We start from the raw sequence: 21,889 nt of genomic DNA on the forward strand, positions 1-21,889 counted from the left end.
TTTTAAATATTATAGTGAAATTTGGTACTGTATTTGTGAGAAAACGGCGTATTGCTCCTGGAAGTCACTCCGTGGGATTATACTAGGGTACCTCCTTAGTTGTCCAGTATAAGTTAGAGTAGGACCGCTGGTCTTGTTTACTCAGCCCTCATCTTTTAAATCTGAGTGTAACTCAATTACGATTTTTAATATTATAGTGAAATTTGATACTGTATTTGTGAGAAAATGTCGGATTGCTCCTGGGAGTCACTTGGTGGGATTATACTTGGGTACCTCTTTAGTCGTCCAGTATAAGTTAGAGTAGGACCGCTGGCCCTGTTTACTCAGCCCTCATCTTTTAAATCTGAGTATAACTCAATTACGATCTTTAATATTATAGTGAAATTTGATACTGTATTTGTGAGAAAATGGCGGATTGCTCCTGGGAGTCACTTGGTGGGATTATACTAGGGGACATCCTTAATCGTCCAGTATAAGTTAGAGTAGGACCGCTGGTCCCGTTTACTCAGCCCTTATCTTTTAAATCTGAGTGTAACTCAATTACAATTTTTTATATAGTGAAATTTGATACTGTATTTGTGAGAAAATGGCGGATTGCTCCTGGGAGTCACTTGGTGGGATTATACTAGGGTACCTCCTTAGTCGTCCAGTATAAGTTAGAGTTGGACCGCTGGTCCTGTTTACTCAGCCCTATTCTTTTAAATCTGGGTGTAACTCAATTACGATTTTAAATATTATAGTGAAATTTGGTACTGTATTTGTGAGAAAACGGCGGATTGCTCCTGGAAGTCACTCGGTGGGATTATACTAGGGTACCTCCTTATTCGTCCAGTATAAGTTAGAGTAGGACCACTGGTCATGTTTACTCAGCCCTCATCTTTTAAATCTGAGTGTAACTCAATTACGATCTTTAATATTATAGTGAAATTTGATACTGTATTTGTGAGAAAATGGCGGATTGCTCCTGGGAGTCACTTGGTGGGATTATACTAGGGGACCTTCTTAATCGTCCAGTATAAGTTAGAGTAGAACCGCTGGTCCCGTTTACTCAGCCCTCATCTTTTAAATCTGAGTGTAACTCAATTACGATTTTTTATATAGTGAAATTTGATACTGTATTTGTGAGAAAATGGAGGATTGCTCCTGGGAGTCACTTGGTGGGATTATACTAGGGTACCTCCTTAGTCGTCCAGTATAAGTTAGATTTGGACCGATGGTCCTGTTTACTCAGCCCTTATCTTTTAAATCTGAGTGTAACTCAATTACGATTTTAAATATTATAGTGAAATTTGGTACTGTATTTGTGAGAAAACGGCGGATTGCTCCTGGAAGTCACTCGGTGGGATTATACTAGGGTACCTCCTTAGTTGTTCAGTATAAGTTAGAGTAGGACCGCTGGTCTTGTTTACTCAGTCCTCATCTTTTAAATCTGAGTGTAACTCAATTAAGATTTTTTAAACAGTGAAATTTGATACTGTATTTGTGAGAAAATGGCGGATTGCTCCTGGTAGTCACTTGGTGGGATTATACTAGGGTACCTCCTTAGTCGTCCAGTATAAGTTAAGGTAGGACCACTGGTCCCGTTTACTCAGCCCTCATCTTTTAAATCTGAGTATAACTCAATTACGATTTTTAATATTATAGTGAAATTTGATACTGTATTTGTGAGAAAATGGCGGATTGCTCCTGGGAGTCACTTGGTGGGATTATACTAGGGTACCTCTTTTGTCGTCCAGTATAAGTTAGGGTGGGACCACTGGTCCCGTTTACTCAGCCCTCATCTTTTAAATCTGAGTGTAACTCAATTACGATTTTTAATATTATAGTGAAATTTGATACTGTATTTGTGAGAAAATGGCGGATTGCTCCTGGGAGTCACTTGGTGGGATTATACTAAGGGACCTCCTTAATTCTTCCAGTATAAGTTAGAGTAGGACCGCTGGTCCCGTTTACTCAGCCCTCATCTTTTAAATCTGAGTGTAACTCAATTACAATTTTTTATATAGTGAAATTTGATACTGTATTTGTGAGAAAATGGCGAATTGCTCCTGGGAGTCACTTGGTGGGATTATACTAGGGTACCTCCTTAGTCGTCCAGTATAAGTTAGAGTAGGACCGCTGGTCCTGTTTACTCAGCCCTCATCTTTTAAATCTGAGTGTAACTCAATTACGATTTTAAATATTATAGTGAAATTTGGTACTGTATTTGTGAGAAAACGGCGGATTGCTCCTGGAAGTCACTCGGTAGGATTATACTAGGGTACCTCCTTAGTTGTCCAGTATAAGTTAGAGTAGGACCGCTGGTCTTGTTTCCTCAGCCCTTATCTTTTAAATCTCAGTGTAACTCAATTACGATTTTTAATATTATAGTAAAATTTGATACTGTATTTGTGAGAAAATGGCGGATTGCTCGTGGGAGTCACTTGGTGGAATTATACTAGGGTACCTCCTTAGTCGTCCAGTATAAGTTAGGGTGGGACCACTGGTCCCGTTTACTCAGCCCTCATCTTTTAAATCTGAGTGTAACTCAATTACGATTTTTAATTTTATAGTGAAATTTGATACTGTATTTGTGAGAAAATGGCGGATTGCTCCTGGGAGTCACTTGGTGGGATTATACTAGGGTACCTCCTTAGTCGTCCAGTATAAGTTAGAGTAGGACCACTGGTCCTGTTTACTCAGCCCTCATCTTTTAAATCTGAGTGTAACTCAATTACAATTTTTTATATAGTGAAATTTGATACTGTATTTGTGAGAAAATGGCGGATTGCTCCTGGGAGTCACTTGGTGGGATTATACTAGGGTACCTCCTTAGTCGTCCAGTATAAGTTAGAGTAGGACCGCTGGTCCTGTTTACTCAGCCATCATCTTTTAAATCTGAGTGTAACTCAATTACGATTTTTAATATTATAGTAAAATTTGATACTGTATTTGTGAGAAAATGGCGGATTGCTCCTGGGAGTCACTTGGTGGGATTATACTAGGGTACCTCCTTAGTCGTCCAGTATAAGTTAGAGTAGGACCGCTGGTCCTGTTTACTCAGCCCTCATCTTTTAAATCTGAGTGTAACTCAATTACGATTTTTAATATTATAGTGAAATTTGATATTGTATTTGTGAGAAAATGGCGGATTGCTCCTGGGAGTCACTTGGTGGGATTATACTAGGGTACCTCCTTAGTCGTCCAGTATAAGTTAGGGTGGGACCACTGGTCCTGTTTACTCAGCCCTCATCTTTTAAATCTGAGTGTAACTCAATTACGATTTTTTATATAGTGAAATTTGATACTGTATTTGTGAGAAAATGGCGAATTGCTCCTGGGAGTCACTTGGTGGGATTATACTAGGGTACCTCCTTAGTCGTCCAGTATAAGTTAGAGTAGGACCACTGGTCCTGTTTACTCAGCCCTCATCTTTTAAATCTGAGTGTAACTCAATTACGATTTATAATATTATAGTAAAATTTGATACTGTATTTGTGAGAAAATGGCGGATTGCTCCTGGGAGTCACTTGGTGGGATTGTACTAGGGTACCTCCTTAGTCGTCCAGTATAAGTTAAAGTAGGACCACTGGTCCTGTTTACTCAGCCCTCATCTTTTAAATCTGAATGTAACTCAATTACGATTTTTAATATTATAGTAAAATTTGATACTGTATTTGTGAGAAAATGGAAGATTGCTCCTGTGAGTCACTTGGTGGGATTATACTTGGGTACCTCCTTAGTCATCCAGTATAAGTTAGAGTAGGACCGCTGGCCCTGTTTACTCAGCCCTCATCTTTTAAATCTGAGTGTAACTTAATTACGATTTTTAATATTATAGTGAAATTTGATACTGTATTTGTGAGAAAATGGCGGATTGCTCCTGGGAGTCACTTAGTGGGATTATACTAGGGTACCTCCTTAGTCGTCCAGTATAAGTTAGAGTAGGACCGCTGGTCCTGTTTACTTAGCCCTCATCTTTTAAATATGAGTGTAACTCAATTACGATTTTAAATATTATAGTGAAATTTGGTACTGTATTTGTGAGAAAACGGCGTATTGCTCCTGGAAGTCACTCCGTGGGATTATACTAGGGTACCTCCTTAGTTGTCCAGTATAAGTTAGAGTAGGACCGCTGGTCCCGTTTACTCAGCAGCCCTCATCTTTTTAAATCTGCGTGTAACTCAATTACGATTTTAAATATTATAGTGAAATTTGGTACTGTATTTGTGAGAAAACGGCGTATTGCTCCTGGAAGTCACTCCGTGGGATTATACTAGGGTACCTCCTTAGTTGTCCAGTATAAGTTAGAGTAGGACCGCTGGTCTTGTTTACTCAGCCCTCATCTTTTAAATCTGAGTGTAACTCAATTACGATTTTTAATATTATAGTGAAATTTGATACTGTATTTGTGAGAAAATGGCGGATTGCTCCTGGGAGTCACTTGGTGGGATTATACTTGGGTACCTCTTTAGTCGTCCAGTATAAGTTAGAGTAGGACCGCTGGCCCTGTTTACTCAGCCCTCATCTTTTAAATCTGAGTATAACTCAATTACGATCTTTAATATTATAGTGAAATTTGATACTGTATTTGTGAGAAAATGGCGGATTGGTCCTGGGAGTCACTTGGTGGGATTATACATGGGGACATCCTTAATCGTCCAGTATAAGTTAGAGTAGGACCGCTGGTCCCGTTTACTCAGCCCTTATCTTTTAAATCTGAGTGTAACTCAATTACAATTTTTTATATAGTGAAATTTGATACTGTATTTGTGAGAAAATGGCGGATTGCTCCTGGGAGTCACTTGGTGGGATTATACTAGGGTACCTCCTTAGTCGTCCAGTATAAGTTAGAGTAGGACCGCTGGTCCTGTTTACTCAGCCCTATTCTTTTAAATCTGGGTGTAACTCAATTACGATTTTAAATATTATAGTGAAATTTGGTACTGTATTTGTGAGAAAACGGCGGATTGCTCCTGGAAGTCACTCGGTGGGATTATACTAGGGTACCTCCTTAGTCGTCCAGTATAAGTTAGAGTAGGACCACTGGTCATGTTTACTCAGCCCTCATCTTTTAAATCTGAGTGTAACTCAATTACGATCTTTAATATTATAGTGAAATTTGATACTGTATTTGTGAGAAAATGGTGGATTGCTCCTGGGAGTCACTTGGTGGGATTATACTAGGGGACCTTCTTAATCGTCCAGTATAAGTTAGAGTAGAACCGCTGGTCCCGTTTACTCAGCCCTCATCTTTTAAATCTGAGTGTAACTCAATTACGATTTTTTATATAGTGAAATTTGATACTGTATTTGTGAGAAAATGGAGGATTGCTCCTGGGAGTCACTTGGTGGAATTGTACTAGGGTACCTCCTTAGTCGTCCAGTATAAGTTAGATTTGGACCGATGGTCCTGTTTACACAGCCCTTATCTTTTAAATCTGAGTGTAACTCAATTACGATTTTAAATATTATAGTGAAATTTGGTACTGTATTTGTGAGAAAACGGCGGATTGCTCCTGGAAGTCACTCGGTGGGATTATACTAGGGTACCTCCTTAGTTGTTCAGTATAAGTTAGAGTAGGACCGCTGGTCTTGTTTACTCAGTCCTCATCTTTAAAATCTGAGTGTAACTCAATTACGATTTTTTAAACAGTGAAATTTGATACTGTATTTGTGAGAAAATGGCGGATTGCTCCTGGTAGTCACTTGGTGGGATTATACTAGGGTACCTCCTTAGTCGTCCAGTATAAGTTAAGGTAGGACCACTGGTCCCGTTTACTCAGCCCTCATCTTATAAATCTGAGTGTAACTCAATTACGATTTTTAATATTATAGTGAAATTTGATACTGTATTTGTGAGAAAATGGCGGATTGCTCCTGGGAGTCACTTGGTGGGATTATACTAGGGTACCTCTTTTGTCGTCCAGTATAAGTTAGGGTGGGACCACTGGTCCCGTTTACTCAGCCCTCATCTTTTAAATCTGAGTGTAACTCAATTACGATTTTTAATATTATAGTGAAATTTGATACTGTATTTGTGAGAAAATGGCGGATTGCTCCTGGGAGTCACTTGGTGGGATTATACTAAGGGACCTCCTTAATTCTTCCAGTATAAGTTAGAGTAGGACCGCTGGTCATGTTTACTCAGCCCTCATCTTTTAAATCTGAGTGTAACTCAATTACAATTTTTTATATAGTGAAATTTGATACTGTATTTGTGAGAAAATGGCGAATTGCTCCTGGGAGTCACTTGGTGGGATTATACTAGGGTACCTCCTTAGTCGTCCAGTATAAGTTAGAGTAGGACCGCTGGTCCTGTTTACTCAGCCCTCATCTTTTAAATCTGAGTGTAACTCAATTACGATTTTAAATATTATAGTGAAATTTGGTACTGTATTTGTGAGAAAACGGCAGATTGCTCCTGGAAGTCACTCGGTAGGATTATACTAGGGTACCTCCTTAGTTGTCCAGTATAAGTTAGAGTAGGACCGCTGGTCTTGTCTCCTCAGCCCTTATCTTTTAAATCTGAGTGTAACTCAATTACGATTTTTAATATTATAGTAAAATTTGATACTGTATTTGTGAGAAAATGGCGGATTGCTCGTGGGAGTCACTTGGTGGAATTATACTAGGGTACCTCCTTAGTCGTCCAGTATAAGTTAGGGTGGGACCACTGGTCCCGTTTACTCAGCCCTCATCTTTTAAATCTGAGTGTAACTCAATTACGATTTTTAATTTTATAGTGAAATTTGATACTGTATTTGTGAGAAAATGGCGGATTGCTCCTGGGAGTCACTTGGTGGGATTATACTAGGGTACCTCCTTAGTCGTCCAGTATAAGTTAGAGTAGGACCACTGGTCCTGTTTACTCAGCCCTCATCTTTTAAATCTGAGTGTAACTCAATTACAATTTTTTATATAGTGAAATTTGATACTGTATTTGTGAGAAAATGGCGGATTGCTCCTGGGAGTCACTTGGTGGGATTATACTAGGGTACCTCCTTAGTCGTCCAGTATAAGTTAGAGTAGGACCGCTGGTCCTGTTTACTCAGCCATCATCTTTTAAATCTGAGTGTAACTCAATTACGATTTTTAATATTATAGTAAAATTTGATACTGTATTTGTGAGAAAATGGCGGATTGCTCCTGGGAGTCACTTGGTGGAATTATACTAGGGTACCTCCTTAGTCGTCCAGTATAAGTTAGGGTGGGACCACTGGTCCCGTTTACTCAGCCCTCATCTTTTAAATCTGAGTTTAACTCAATTACGATTTTTAATATTATAGTGAAATTTGATACTGTATTTGTGAGAAAATGGCGGATTGCTCCTGGGAGTCACTTGGTGGGATTATACTAGGGTACCTCCTTAGTCGTCCAATTTAAGTTAGAGTAGGACCACTGGTCCTGTTTACTCAGCCCTCATCTTTTAAATCTGAGTGTAACTCAATTACGATCTTTAATATTATAGTGAAATTTGATACTGTATTTGTGAGAAAATGGCGGATTGCTCCTGGGAGTCACTTGGTGGGATTATACTAGGGGACCTCCTTAATCGTCCAGTATAAGTTAGAGTAGGACCGCTGGTTCCGTTTACTCAGCCCTCATCTTTTAAATCTGAGTGTAACTCAATTACGATTTTTTATATAGTGAAATTTGATACTGTATTTGTGAGAAAATGGCGGATTGCTCCTGGGAGTCACTTGGTGGGATTATACTAGGGTACCTCCTTAGTCGTCCAGTATAAGTTAGATTTGGACCGCTGGTCCTGTTTACTCAGCCCTTATCTTTTAAATCTGAGTGTAATTCAATTACGATTTTAAATATTATAGTGAAATTTGGTACTGTATTTGGGAGAAAACGGCGGATTGCTCCTGGAAGTCACTCGGTGGGATTATACTAGGGTACCTCCTTAGTTGTTAGGTATAAGTTAGAGTAGGACCGCTGGTCTTGTTTACTCAGCCCTCATCTTTTAAATCTGAGTGTAACTCAATTACGATTTTTTATATAGTGAAATTTGATACTGTATTTGTGAGAAAATGGCGGATTGCTCCTGGGAGTCACTTGGTGGGATTATACTAGGGTACCTCCTTAGTCGTCCAGTATAAGTTAGAGTAGGACCGCTGGTCCTGTTTACTCAGCCCTCATCTTTTAAATCTGAGTGTAACTCAATTACGATTTTTAATATTATAGTGAAATTAGATACTGTATTTGTGAGAAAATGGCGGATTGCTCCTGGGAGTCACTTGGTGGGATTATACTAGGGTACCTTCTTAGTCGTCCAGTATAAGTTAGGGTGGGACCACTGGTCCCGTTTACTCAGCCCTCATCTTTTAAATCTGAGTGTAACTCAATTACGATTTTTAATATTATAGTAAAATTTGATACTGTATTTGTGAGAAAATGGCGGATTGCTCGTGGGAGTCACTTGGTGGAATTATACTAGGGTACCTCCTTAGTCGTCCAGTATAAGTTAGGGTGGGACCACTGGTCCCGTTTACTCAGCCCTCATCTTTTAAATCTGAGTGTAACTCAATTACGATTTTTAATTTTATAGTGAAATTTGATACTGTATTTGTGAGAAAATGGCGGATTGCTCCTGGGAGTCACTTGGTGGGATTATACTAGGGTACCTCCTTAGTCGTCCAGTATAAGTTAGAGTAGGACCACTGGTCCTGTTTACTCAGCCCTCATCTTTTAAATCTGAGTGTAAATCAATTACAATTTTTTCTATAGTGAAATTTGATACTGTATTTGTGAGAAAATGGCGGATTGCTCCTGAGAGTCACTTGGTGGGATTATACTAGGGTACCTCCTTAGTCGTCCAGTATAAGTTAGAGTAGGACCGCTGGTCCTGTTTACTCAGTCATCATCTTTTAAATCTGAGTGTAACTCAATTACGATTTTTAATATTATAGTAAAATTTGATACTGTATTTGTGAGAAAATGGCGGATTGCTCCTGGGAGTCACTTGGTGGAATTATACTAGGGTACCTCCTTAGTCGTCCAGTATAAGTTAGGGTGGGACCACTGGTCCCGTTTACTCAGCCCTCATCTTTTAAATCTGAGTTTAACTCAATTACAATTTTTAATATTATAGTGAAATTTGATACTGTATTTGTGAGAAAATGGCGGATTGCTCCTGGGAGTCACTTGGTGGGATTATACTAGGGTACCTCCTTAGTCGTCCAGTTTAAGTTAGAGTAGGACCACTGGTCCTGTTTACTCAGCCCTCATCTTTTAAATCTGAGTGTAACTCAATTACGATCTTTAATATTATAGTGAAATTTGATACTGTATTTGTGAGAAAATGGCGGATTGCTCCTGGGATTCACTTGGTGGGATTATACTAGGGGACCTCCTTAATCGTCCAGTATAAGTTAGAGTAGGACCGCTGGTTCTGTTTACTCAGCCCTCATCTTTTAAATCTGAGTGTAACTCAATTACGATTTTTAATATTATAGTGAAATTAGATACTGTATTTGTGAGAAAATGGCGGATTGCTCCTGGGAGTCACTTGGTGGGATTATACTAGGGTACCTTCTTAGTCGTCCAGTATAAGTTAGGGTGGGACCACTGGTCCCGTTTACTCAGCCCTCATCTTTTAAATCTGAGTGTAACTCAATTACGATTTTTAATATTATAGTAAAATTTGATACTGTATTTGTGAGAAAATGGCGGATTGCTCGTGGGAGTCACTTGGTGGAATTATACTAGGGTACCTCCTTAGTCGTCCAGTATAAGTTAGGGTGGGACCACTGGTCCCGTTTACTCAGCCCTCATCTTTTAAATCTGAGTGTAACTCAATTACGATTTTTAATTTTATAGTGAAATTTGATACTGTATTTGTGAGAAAATGGCGGAATGCTCCTGGGAGTCACTTGGTGGGATTATACTAGGGTACCTCCTTAGTCGTCCAGTATAAGTTAGAGTAGGACCACTGGTCCTGTTTACTCAGCCCTCATCTTTTAAATCTGAGTGTAAATCAATTACAATTTTTTCTATAGTGAAATTTGATACTGTATTTGTGAGAAAATGGCGGATTGCTCCTGGGAGTCACTTGGTGGGATTATACTAGGGTACCTCCTTAGTCGTCCAGTATAAGTTAGAGTAGGACCGCTGGTCCTGTTTACTCAGTCATCATCTTTTAAATCTGAGTGTAACTCAATTACGATTTTTAATATTATAGTAAAATTTGATACTGTATTTGTGAGAAAATGGCGGATTGCTCCTGGGAGTCACTTGGTGGAATTATACTAGGGTACCTCCTTAGTCGTCCAGTATAAGTTAGGGTGGGACCACTGGTCCCGTTTACTCAGCCCTCATCTTTTAAATCTGAGTTTAACTCAATTACAATTTTTAATATTATAGTGAAATTTGATACTGTATTTGTGAGAAAATGGCGGATTGCTCCTGGGAGTCACTTGGTGGGATTATACTAGGGTACCTCCTTAGTCGTCCAGTTTAAGTTAGAGTAGGACCACTGGTCCTGTTTACTCAGCCCTCATCTTTTAAATCTGAGTGTAACTCAATTACGATCTTTAATATTATAGTGAAATTTGATACTGTATTTGTGAGAAAATGGCGGATTGCTCCTGGGATTCACTTGGTGGGATTATACTAGGGGACCTCCTTAATCGTCCAGTATAAGTTAGAGTAGGACCGCTGGTTCTGTTTACTCAGCCCTCATCTTTTAAATCTGAGTGTAACTCAATTACGATTTTTTATATAGTGAAATTTGATACTGTATTTGTGAGAAAATGGCGGATTGCTCCTGGGAGTCACTTGGTGGGATTATACTAGGGTACCTCCTTAGTCGTCCAGTATAAGTTAGATTTGGACCGCTGGTCCTGTTTACTCAGCACTTATCTTTTAAATCTGAGTGTAACTCAATTACGATTTTAAATATTATAGTGAAATTTGGTACTGTATTTGGGAGAAAACGGCGGATTGCTCCTGGAAGTCACTCGGTGGGATTATACTAGGGTACCTATTTAGTCGTCCAGTATAAGTTAGAGTAGGACCACTGGTCTTGTTTACTCAGCCCTCATCTTTTAAATCTGAGTGTAACTCAATTACGATTTTTTATATAGTGAAATTTGATACTGTATTTGTGAGAAAATGGCGGATTGCTCCTGGGAGTCACTTGGTGGGATTATACTAGGGTACCTCCTTAGTCGTCCAGTATAAGTTAGAGTAGGACCGCTGGTCCTGTTTACTCAGCCATCATCTTTTAAATCTGAGTGTAACTCAATTACGATTTTTAATATTATAGTAAAATTTGATACTGTATTTGTGAGAAAATGGCGGATTGCTCCTGGGAGTCACTTGGTGGAATTATACTAGGGTACCTCCTTAGTCGTCCAGTATAAGTTAGGGTGGGACCACTGGTCCCGTTTACTCAGCCCTCATCTTTTAAATCTGAGTTTAACTCAATTACGATTTTTAATATTATAGTGAAATTGATACTGTATTTGTGAGAAAATGGCGGATTGCTCCTGGGAGTCACTTGGTGGGATTATACTAGGGTACCTCCTTAGTCGTCCAGTTTAAGTTAGAGTAGGACCACTGGTCCTGTTTACTCAGCCCTCATCTTTTAAATCTGAGTGTAACTCAATTACGATCTTTAATATTATAGTGAAATTTGATACTGTATTTGTGAGAAAATGGCGGATTGCTTCTGGGATTCACTTAGTGGGATTATACTAGGGGACCTCCTTAATCGTCCAGTATAAGTTAGAGTAGGACCGCTGGTTCCGTTTACTCAGCCCTCATCTTTTAAATATGAGTGTAACTCAATTACGATTTTTTATATAGTGAAATTTGATACTGTATTTGTGAGAAAATGGCGGATTGCTCCTGGGAGTCACTTGGTGGGATTATACTAGGGTACCTCCTTAGTCGTCCAGTATAAGTTAGATTTTGACCGCTGGTCCTGTTTACTCAGCCCTTATCTTTTAAATCTGAGTGTAACTCAATTACGATTTTAAATATTATAGTGAAATTTGGTACTGTATTTGGGAGAAAACGGCGGATTGCTCCTGGAAGTCACTCGGTGGGATTATACTAGGGTACCTCCTTAGTTGTTAGGTATAAGTTAGAGTAGGACCGCTGGTCTTGTTTACTCAGCCCTCATCTTTTAAATCTGAGTGTAACTCAATTACGATTTTTTATATAGTGAAATTTGATACTGTATTTGTGAGAAAATGGCGGATTGCTCCTGGGAGTCACTTGGTGGGATTATACTAGGGTACCTCCTTAGTCGTCCAGTATAAGTTAGAGTAGGACCGCTGGTCCTGTTTACTCAGCCCTCATCTTTTAAATCTGAGTGTAACTCAATTACGATTTTTAATATTATAGTGAAATTAGATACTGTATTTGTAAGAAAATGGCGGATTGCTCCTGGGAGTCACTTGGTGGGATTATACTAGGGTACCTTCTTAGTCGTCCAGTATAAGTTAGGGTGGGACCACTGGTCCCGTTTACTCAGCCCTCATCTTTTAAATCTGAGTGTAACTCAATTACGATTTTTAATATTATAGTAAAATTTGATACTGTATTTGTGAGAAAATGGCGGATTGCTCCTGGGAGTCACTTGGTGGGATTATACTAGGGTACCTCCTTAGTCGTCCAGTGTAAGTTAGAGTAGGACCACTGGTCTTGTTTACTCAGCCCTCATCTTTTAAATCTGAGTGTAACTCAATTACGATTTTTAATATTAAAGTGAAATTTGATACTGTATTTGTGAGAAAATGGAGGATTGCTCCTGGGAGTCACTTGGTGGGATTATACTAGGGTACCTCTTTAGTCATCCAGTATAAGTTAGAGTAGGACCACTTGCCTTGTTTACTATAATTTGTTTACTATAATTATTTCAATATAATATTTAAAATCGTAATTGAGTTACACTCAGATTTAAAAAGATGAGGGCTGCTGAGTAAACGGGACCAGCGGTCCTACTCTAACTTATACTGGACGACTAAGGAGGTACCCTAGTATAATCTCACCAAGTGATTCCCAGGAGCAATCCGCCATTTTCTCACAAATACAGTATCAAATTTCACTATATAAAAAATCGTAATTGAGTTACACTCAGATTTAAAAGATGAGGGCTGAGTAAACGGGACCAGTTGTCCAACTTTAACTTATACTGGACGATTAAGGAGGTCCCCTAGTATAATCCCACCAAGTGACTCATAGGAGCAATCCGCCATTTTCTCACAAATACAGTATCAAATTTCACTATAATATTAAAAAGTCGTAATTGAGTTACACTCAGATTTAAAAGATGAGGGCTGAGTAAACAAGACCTGCGGTCCTACTCTAACTTATACTGGACAACTAAGGAGGTCCCCTAGTATAATCCCACCGAGTGACTTCCAGGAGCAATCCGCCGTTTTCTCACAAATACAGTACCAAATTTCACTATAATATTTAAAATCGTAATTGAGTTACACTCAGATTTAAAAAGATGAGGGCTGAGTAAACAGGACCAGCGGTCCTACTCTAACTTATACTGGACGACTAAGGAGGTACCCTAGTATAATCCAACCAAGTGACTCACAGGTGCAATCCGCTATTTTCTCACAAATACAGTATCAAATTTTACTATAATATTAAAAATCGTAATTGAGTTACACTCCGATTTAAAAGATGAAGGCTGAGTAAACAGGACCAGCGGTCCTACTCTAACTTATACTGGACGACCAAAGAGGTACCTTAGTATAATCCCACCAAGTGACTCCCAGGAGCAATCCGCCATTTTCTCACAAATACAGTATCAAATTTCACTATAATATTAAAAATCGTAATTGAGTTACACTCAGATTTAAAAGATGAGGGCTGAGTAAACAGGACCAGCGGTCCTACTCTAACTTATACTGGATGACTAAGGAGGTACCCAAGTATAATCCCACCAAGTGACTCCCAGGAGCAATCCGCCATTTTCTCACAAATACAGTATCAAATTTCACTATAATATTAAAAATCGTAATTGAGTTACACTCAGATTTAAAAGATGAGGGCTGAGTAAACGGGACCAGTGGTCCCACCCTAACTTATACTGGACGACTAAGGAGGTACCCTAGTATAATCCCAGAAAGTGAATCCCAGGAGCAATCCGCCATTTTCTCACAAATACAGTATCAAATTTCACTATAATATTAAAAATCGTAATGAGTTACACTCAGATTTAAAAGATGAGGGCTGAGTAAACAGGACCAGCGGTTCTACTCTAACTTATACTTGACGATTAAGGAGGTCCCCTAGTATAATCCCACCAAGTGACTCCCAGGAGCAATCCGCCATTTTCTCACAAATATTGAATTTCTAATACTATAAAAACCTTAAGCAATACTGAAAATGTGAAAAATACACAAACGGCGTTTCATACTTATTGTCGGCTGGAAAAAATAAAAGTGGGCTGGCTTATTGTCGGCTGGCTTATTGTCGGCTAGCTTGACACAAGCCTTTATAGTACTGAAAAATTAAACCACACTTGTTTCTACAGATCAAACAATTCAAATTACATAAAAGCTATCATAAGCATTGAACTTTGACCCAATCTCCAAACCTCCTGGTTTGTTTTTTTATCACACAGTTTCGACCTGTGGTGTATTGCACAAAAGTTGTCTTTGATTTTTGGACTAGCCTAACTAACTTCTACAACAAAATCAGCAATTCTACACGTTTCTGTCGTTTTGTATAGTTATTAAACGAGATAAGAAACATGTTGGATTCTCTTAAACAATCCGTAAATTTAACCACACAGTGGATGTTGGATGAAACATACCTGTGGTATTTCTGGCTTCGTGACACAGTTGTGAAAATAACATTTGTTGTCTCAATTTTAGCATTATTGTTTTGGATTTCAACATTTTTGTATGGTAGTTTTTATTATGCCTACATGCCTACTGCAATACATTCAAGGCCTGTATATTTGACTTTCAGGTAATAAGGAAATTCAAATGGCTCCCTGATTTGCAGTTTCTTCCGTCATCATGATGATCGAGTCAAAATATTTTTTTTAGTTTACTAGCCTAGTACTTGCTGGTAGTACAGTTGTTCAATTAAGATGTCGACTAAATCTTGTTTGTGAAAATTCCTTCTACTTCAACTTGTCAGAATAAACATAATATATGCTTTACGTTGATTATACAATGAAAAATATGTTTTATTTTAAAATCATTTTATCTACCGTAGGCATTATTCTAAAGGAAATAAAAAAATGTTCACTAAAATAATAATTTCTTTTGAATTGTTTTTATTTTCAGTCCTTGTGAAGTTTATTCTGGATCCAAAGAATGTCATTTTCCATATGCAAACCTTACATTTGTAACACAATCAAAAACACAGGTAGGCCTACTTCAAAACATACACTTCATTGATATTTTTTAATTTATTTATTCAATCATTCAACTGCTTTCAGCATTTTTAAATTCTTTTCTAGTTTCTAATGCGAGGCCAAAGTTACAACATCTTTTTACAAATGGACGTCCCGCAGTCCCCAACTAATGAAAATCTTGGTATGTATTGTTAAATCATAATTAAGCAAAAATATTGAAAAATCTTTATTATACTTCATGGACTGATTGGATACCCATTTGCACACAAACATTAATCTAGAGACAGAAGGCAAACTATAGTAGTCACTCTGATTCTTATACCATTGAATTTTATCTTGCTTTTTAATACCATTTCATTTTTCTTTTCTTGTAGGCATGTTTATGATTAACCTGGAATTGTTTGCTAAGGGTGGAAAAATTGTTGACAAATCATCTCGACCTGTAAGTGCTCTTATTGCCTGTCTTCACCATTTACATCCCTAGCTTCCTGAAAATTTGCAGTACATCCCTAGCTTCCGATATCCCTTTTCATTGTATTTTGTTACAATTGAATCATTTCAATTCAACAATTTATTTTTCAGGCTTTAATCAAGTATAGGTCTGCATTACTGAAGTATTTGGAGGTTATGATTTTTTCGCCGTTCTTGATGACAGGCTACAAACATGAAAAAGAGAGTTTAACGGTGGAACTTTACGACAATTTTATAGACAATGTGGTAAGTATTGGGAAATGGAGTTTTGGTCACATTGGGGCTGGGACCTGAAGAAAGTATTGAGACTAGTTATCCAACAGTGTTCTGGTCAGCCAACCGTGTTCTGGTCAGTCAATCGTGTTCTGGTCAGTCAATCAGTGTTTTTATGTACAGTCAAAATTTGTATTTTTATAATATAAGCAAACAGAAATTGTAAATACATATAGTTTTGTCCTGTGTGATGTCAGTGTAACACATACTGTAAATCGGTAATTGCTATCAATTTTCTTTGTTATTGTAGTATCAACCAATTATTGGAGCAAATCTAATGATACAAGCACGTCGGATTGAAATGTACTCTTCGTCGTTGGAAGTTTACGCTCGCTTTAGTGGTCTCAGGTATTTTTACTCAACTTGCGTATCTGGACGCCATTTTCGAGCATTATGGTGGTGATATAATCATTTATATCATGTGGTCTGATATTATTGTGAACACTGTGTTAATTTGTATAAACTATTTTTGTCTTCAGGTATTTCATGTTCTTCTGGCCAGTGAGCTCTGCGTTCTTTGGCATTGTGGGGTTCTTCACCCTACTTTGTTTTGTCACAGCATTGTCCTGGTACAGATGCATAGGGTTGATATCAAAGCATACACAATCACTGATTCAGGCCTCCGGGCATGGTCCAGTACAAAATAGGTATGGTGAAAGGCTGCAGCAGGTACAGAGGATGGTGGAACAGGAAAGATTAGGTAAGTGACATTGGGAATGTGACATAATAGTGGCAGCCTCAGTACAAGATAAATTGATGTGTATAAATGTGTGGGAATAACTCGTGTCTTGCAGCCAAACTGTGCTGAATTGCACACAGGTGTGAAAGACATATACAAATATGTACACTTATGTTCTACCACCAGAGCCATGCTCAAGGATAACTCTTCTTCACTTTAACCGCTCAACTATGTAGGCTACGTTCCTCTTCTTTGTTTTCCATTTGGTACAAAAGTATTTCTTATTTTCAATACAGCCGAGATACGAACTAGACCAGCTCATGTAACTGTTCTGGACACCGCGTCAAGTGTTGCCCCACCAGTTGGTAGAGTGTCTGGACAACCAAAGGCATCAAGACAGACTCACATGGAAGACGGAGAGGAAGATGGCACTTTAGCTGCTTCTATCAGACCTAAAAGTAATGTGCAAACACTCCACCAAGGATCAAGACGACCAGATGTTTCAGAAGACACACCAGTTCATCTCTCGGCAAGTGATAGCAGTGGTAGTAGTGACAGTCTTGTAAGAGTTGGGGAAGAGGTTATGGCGGATGTCAACGGTATAAATAATGAACATCTGATCGAACCAGAAGAAGACGAAGAAGTAACAGTCAGACGTCGAAAACCTTTTGACCAATAAACCACACATTCATTTTTTGCCATTTTTGTATTCTAGAAAATCGTAAGTGTGCGTATAGGTTTTATATTTTTGCAGTAAAATGAATTCGCAATATTATATCATATATAAGTAATTGTATTAATTATTGTTTTATATATATTTTTATGTTTAAATAAAACTGTAACTATTGATGAAGTTAATTTCTTATGGTAGGCAATATTTATTTGTTAAATATGTTATTACGAAAACTATATTACTGATAATATTTAAGTTTCCAACACTTTTACTTAAATCTTAAATGAAAGTCTTCATTTTATTGTAATATGCAAAACAAAACTAAATAATAAAAAATAAGTTAACATGGTGATAAAAATGAAAGCAGCTGAATTAATAATTAAGCTTAAAAAAAATAATAAAAGTATGAACTGAATACAAGACTGTTGATATCTTGTTCATCTACTTACTAACTAGATAGTGCTAAAACATGTCAGTTCCAAGACCAGGGCCAACCCAAAATACTAGCTTGTTATGTGGAAAGAACATAGATCAAGAGTGAATGTTCAGCAGAAGAAAGATTTAAGATGTTAGAAAAGTTTTGTCTTTCCTCTTTGGTATTGTCGAAGCTGCCTTAATCCAGCATGTGCAGTACAGAAAAGTAGTCCTGCCCCGTGGCCAATCACAACACCAATTGAACATGATATAGGCCACACCTAAATCAGCAAAAAAAAACAGATAACATAAATAAAACCATTAGAAAGTTCTCGTTGTTCATGACAGGGGTTGGAATTAAAGCAAATAAGCAACTTGTACTGAAATCATTCGGAATAAAATTGTGATTAGGATTTACCTGCCAAGGCCTATCCCAATCTAGTGGTATCGGTAAAGCTCCTAGCCACGCCCCTAACAAGCTACAACAGGCAACTGCTAATACATAGCTTTCCACTCCTGGTAAAGTACTGAAAATAAAGCAATAAACAGGTTGGTTTGGAAAAGTGTTCTCTGTGGAAATTATAGGTGGCAGCAAACAGGTTTTATTAAAGGCAAATAATAGAATCATGTATCTTTAATAAAAAATATAGGTGGCAGCAAACAGAGTTTTTTAAAAGGCAAATAATGAATCATGTATCTTTATTATTCTGTACTCACCTTCCTATAATTAGTCTATTCCAAGCATCTTGATTAAGTTCATTAATTAATAAACATGGTAAAGAAACTAATGTTGACATTAACACAGAGAAAACAAATGTCTCTTCTATATTTCTGCAAGAATAAACAATCCATGGTTTGTTATACATTTTGTTGAAGGTTATGAAAAATTTGCATAACATGTGGTTGTGTGAAATATGTGCCAGTCTGGTATTGTTACTTCCGAAGTGCGCAGAGTGTATCATGGTCAACTTCTGAGCACTCCAGACACGCATATCATATTAGGTTTAGGTGATTCTGATGAATAAAGATTTTCTTTAGTGAGTGATTGAGCAGACAAACTAGTAAGAAAACAATGGTACATTTTTAACATTTAAAATGTTTAATATAAAATTTTCCTGTAATACTTACTCAAATATATAAGCACCATACAGCACTGAAATGACTTGGAAAGCAATACAACTGGCAACGTACAAGAAGAATAATAAAACTACATTTCTTAACTTGATCCAAAAAGAGATTCTCGTCTGATAAAAAATAAATAATGCTTTTGTTACAAGGGAGTCACATAAGAGACATTAAAATATACTTTATTTTTGCTTTATATGTAATATTTAACTGATTTAAATTAATGTGAAAAATTCCCACTATATGTGAAAAATTACTAATTGCAAATCTACTCGCTGCATACGCGCATACTCTATGGCAATGATTTTGAGGAATGAAGGCCACTTTTTGGCAAAAAACTCATAAATATGAGTACTGTTGTAGTTGAACCGTACTGCAGAGGTATGGGGTTACTACAGACAGAGATCATGGAGGTTCACTATAATATTTCTATGGGTATTTTAAAAACCATAGAAGCCTAATAATAATTAGTTATCCGCTTAGTAGCGGATAACTCCTTGTAATCGTCCTGGATCTTTTTTTTTTTCTTTATATTATTCTTCTTTCTTTCTCCTCCATTTTTGTGTCTCGCGTATCTCAAAAACTTGTAAACATAACATTTCATAACTTTGTCAACATATGGGCATTTACGTGAAGTTGTGCACCTCCTATTTTGAATGACGTCAGAGTTGCGCAATGTGACTTACGTGCGATTTTATGATTTTTTATGATTGATCATAGGCTAAAAACCAAGCATAATTTTATTTTGACACTTTCTGAAAATTTAAGTCATATCAAGGGCAAACTTTTTGTCGATTAAAAATGCCATGTTTTACAAGACGTTACGCGCGCACGCGCATTTCTCCTCTATTTTAGTGTCTCGCTTATATCAAAAATGTGTAAACATAACATTTCATAACTTTGTCAACATATGGGCATTCACGTGAAGTTGTGCACCTACTATTGTGAATGACGTCAGAAATGCGTAACGTGACTTACGCGTGATTTTATGAATTTCCCGTATTCAACATAGATTGAAAACCATATAACTATGTAAGTTGAAACTTAGCAAAAGTTTAATTTATATCTTGCGCTAACTTTTTGTGCACTAAAAATGGCATTTTTTAAACGAAGTTACGCGCGCACGCGCATTTAAAATTTAAAATGCACAAAATTAATTTCTAATCAACTTTCTACGCTGATCATGAAATTTTGAGCATGTCAAAAATTCCCACGCGCGCGAACAATTTTACGCGCGTGGTCCGCACGTAGCGCTAAAAACATCTGTTTTTGCGTGAATTATGTCTTTCCAGCCTTTTATAGTAATTTTATCAAATTTTAAAACAATTTAGACTTAAAATTACGTCATACGAGCACGTCGAATTATACAATTTGTGCGTGTTTTTAAAGAAAAAATTCAAAAATTCGTCAAAATTATGCCTTTTTTTAAACAATCATAGATTCTAAACTACGTGGAGAACTTTTTTTTACTTACATATTCTGGAAGGTGATGAGTTGTAGATATCGGATCATTAATCAATATGGCTAACCGGACATTGTGACGTCATCGTATGGCCACGCGAATATAAAATATAGGATTTTTGTCTCTTTCGTCATAGCTCATCACATTTAATAGAGCGCATCTCCACTTATTCGTTGTCCATTTTCACCCCGATTTTAATATATTCTAGGTCAATCAACTATCTTTTGCATGAATTAAATTTTTTAAAATTTTTTTAACGTCATCATGCCTACAAATTTAAATTACGTTGGTCATTAATTTCATCTTTACAGTAAATTTTAATCTGTTATAGCTCGTAAGAATAAAATGTGATAATCACGAATAAAACGTTTTCAGGAAGCTATTGTATTGTAGATACAAAATCATGTGAAAATTGTGCCAATTGAATGTTGTGACATCATCATATGGCCAGTTAAATAAAAAAAGTCGTATTTTCATCTTTTGCCTTATATTTCATTACATTTAAAAGAGCGCGCATTAATATTTCACGTATTCAAATTTCTTCTACACGTTAATATGTTGTTGCTGAGATAATTTTATTCTGAAATTTCTACTTTTGCATTTCATTTTGAAACCGTCAAGATGTTAAAAATTACAATAAAATACCGGTCCCGTAATTTCACCTATTTTACACTGTTTGTGATATGTATACAGATTGTACTGTGTATACTATATGACACAAAATTACAGAATTCAGAAATAACAACATATCATATTCTTCAGTTCAGGTCATAATGCCTTAATATTTTTCTGTGTGCAATATTCTAACGTATGACATGCACGTGGCGTTTGTCGAGCGGATAACTAACTCGTCAAAGTGACGAGTTTCATGTCTAGTTAATATTATTATTATTAATAAGTATAATTATATTTATTTCAAAAAATAAAATATCCATATTTATAATAAATATTTATGTATAACAAACCTACATAAAAAACAGCATTGATTGAAACATTGAATAAAAGAGGTAAAGTGTCGCATATTGCCATTTGTAGGCCCAAAAACACAAACCTTGTAAATCAATACACCCGTACTACTGCGATGGCTAGCTGCCTTGCCCACGCCTGCCAACTTGACCAAAACAAACAGCAACAGCTGAAACACGGCCCACGAACATGCTAGGGTTTTTATAAGAAAAAGAGGAGTATATACTTCCTCAATATCTTGAATTTGTAAAGAAACTAATGCAACAATTATATAAAATACAGATGTGATTGTAGCGAGTAAAGCAAAAGTATTAGTTACGGAATATGAGCCGGTTTTTCCATCATTAATTCTGCCTTCTACACTTCTACTGGGTGCTGCCATCTTGTTTACGAGCGAGCGCCCTCCTACGTTTAAAAAGTTTTGGGTGCGTGTGACAATTTTTCAAAATAATGTATTTGTGTTTGAACAAAGAAAATTTGCATAATAAATGAAAAAAGACAAAA

The 21,889-nt window shown here is 37.1% G+C and overlaps 2 protein-coding genes across 2 annotated transcripts; one reads left to right on the forward strand and one right to left on the reverse strand.

The window, feature by feature from the left end:
* The first annotated feature begins 14,570 nt into the window (after positions 1–14,570).
* Positions 14,571–17,783, forward strand: LOC140060767 (seipin-like). The gene is made up of 8 exons (XM_072107109.1): positions 14,571–14,928; positions 15,252–15,333; positions 15,428–15,503; positions 15,697–15,764; positions 15,905–16,039; positions 16,317–16,414; positions 16,546–16,766; positions 17,042–17,783. Exons 1-8 carry the CDS (start codon positions 14,708–14,710, stop codon positions 17,422–17,424), a joined length of 1,284 nt encoding a protein of 427 aa, XP_071963210.1. The 5' UTR covers positions 14,571–14,707; the 3' UTR covers positions 17,425–17,783.
* Positions 17,710–21,767, reverse strand: LOC140061287 (uncharacterized). The gene is made up of 5 exons (XM_072107796.1): positions 21,471–21,767; positions 18,961–19,076; positions 18,550–18,663; positions 18,251–18,359; positions 17,710–18,113 (listed from the first exon to the last, which is right to left on the reverse strand). The coding sequence occupies exons 1-5, from the start codon at positions 21,765–21,767 to the stop codon at positions 17,988–17,990; spliced, it is 762 nt and encodes a 253-aa protein (XP_071963897.1). The 3' UTR covers positions 17,710–17,987.
* Positions 21,768–21,889: the final 122 nt, after the last annotated feature.

This window comes from Antedon mediterranea, chromosome 10, assembly GCF_964355755.1.
Source record: "Antedon mediterranea chromosome 10, ecAntMedi1.1, whole genome shotgun sequence".
In the NCBI taxonomy this organism is placed as follows: domain Eukaryota; kingdom Metazoa; phylum Echinodermata; class Crinoidea; order Comatulida; family Antedonidae; genus Antedon; species Antedon mediterranea.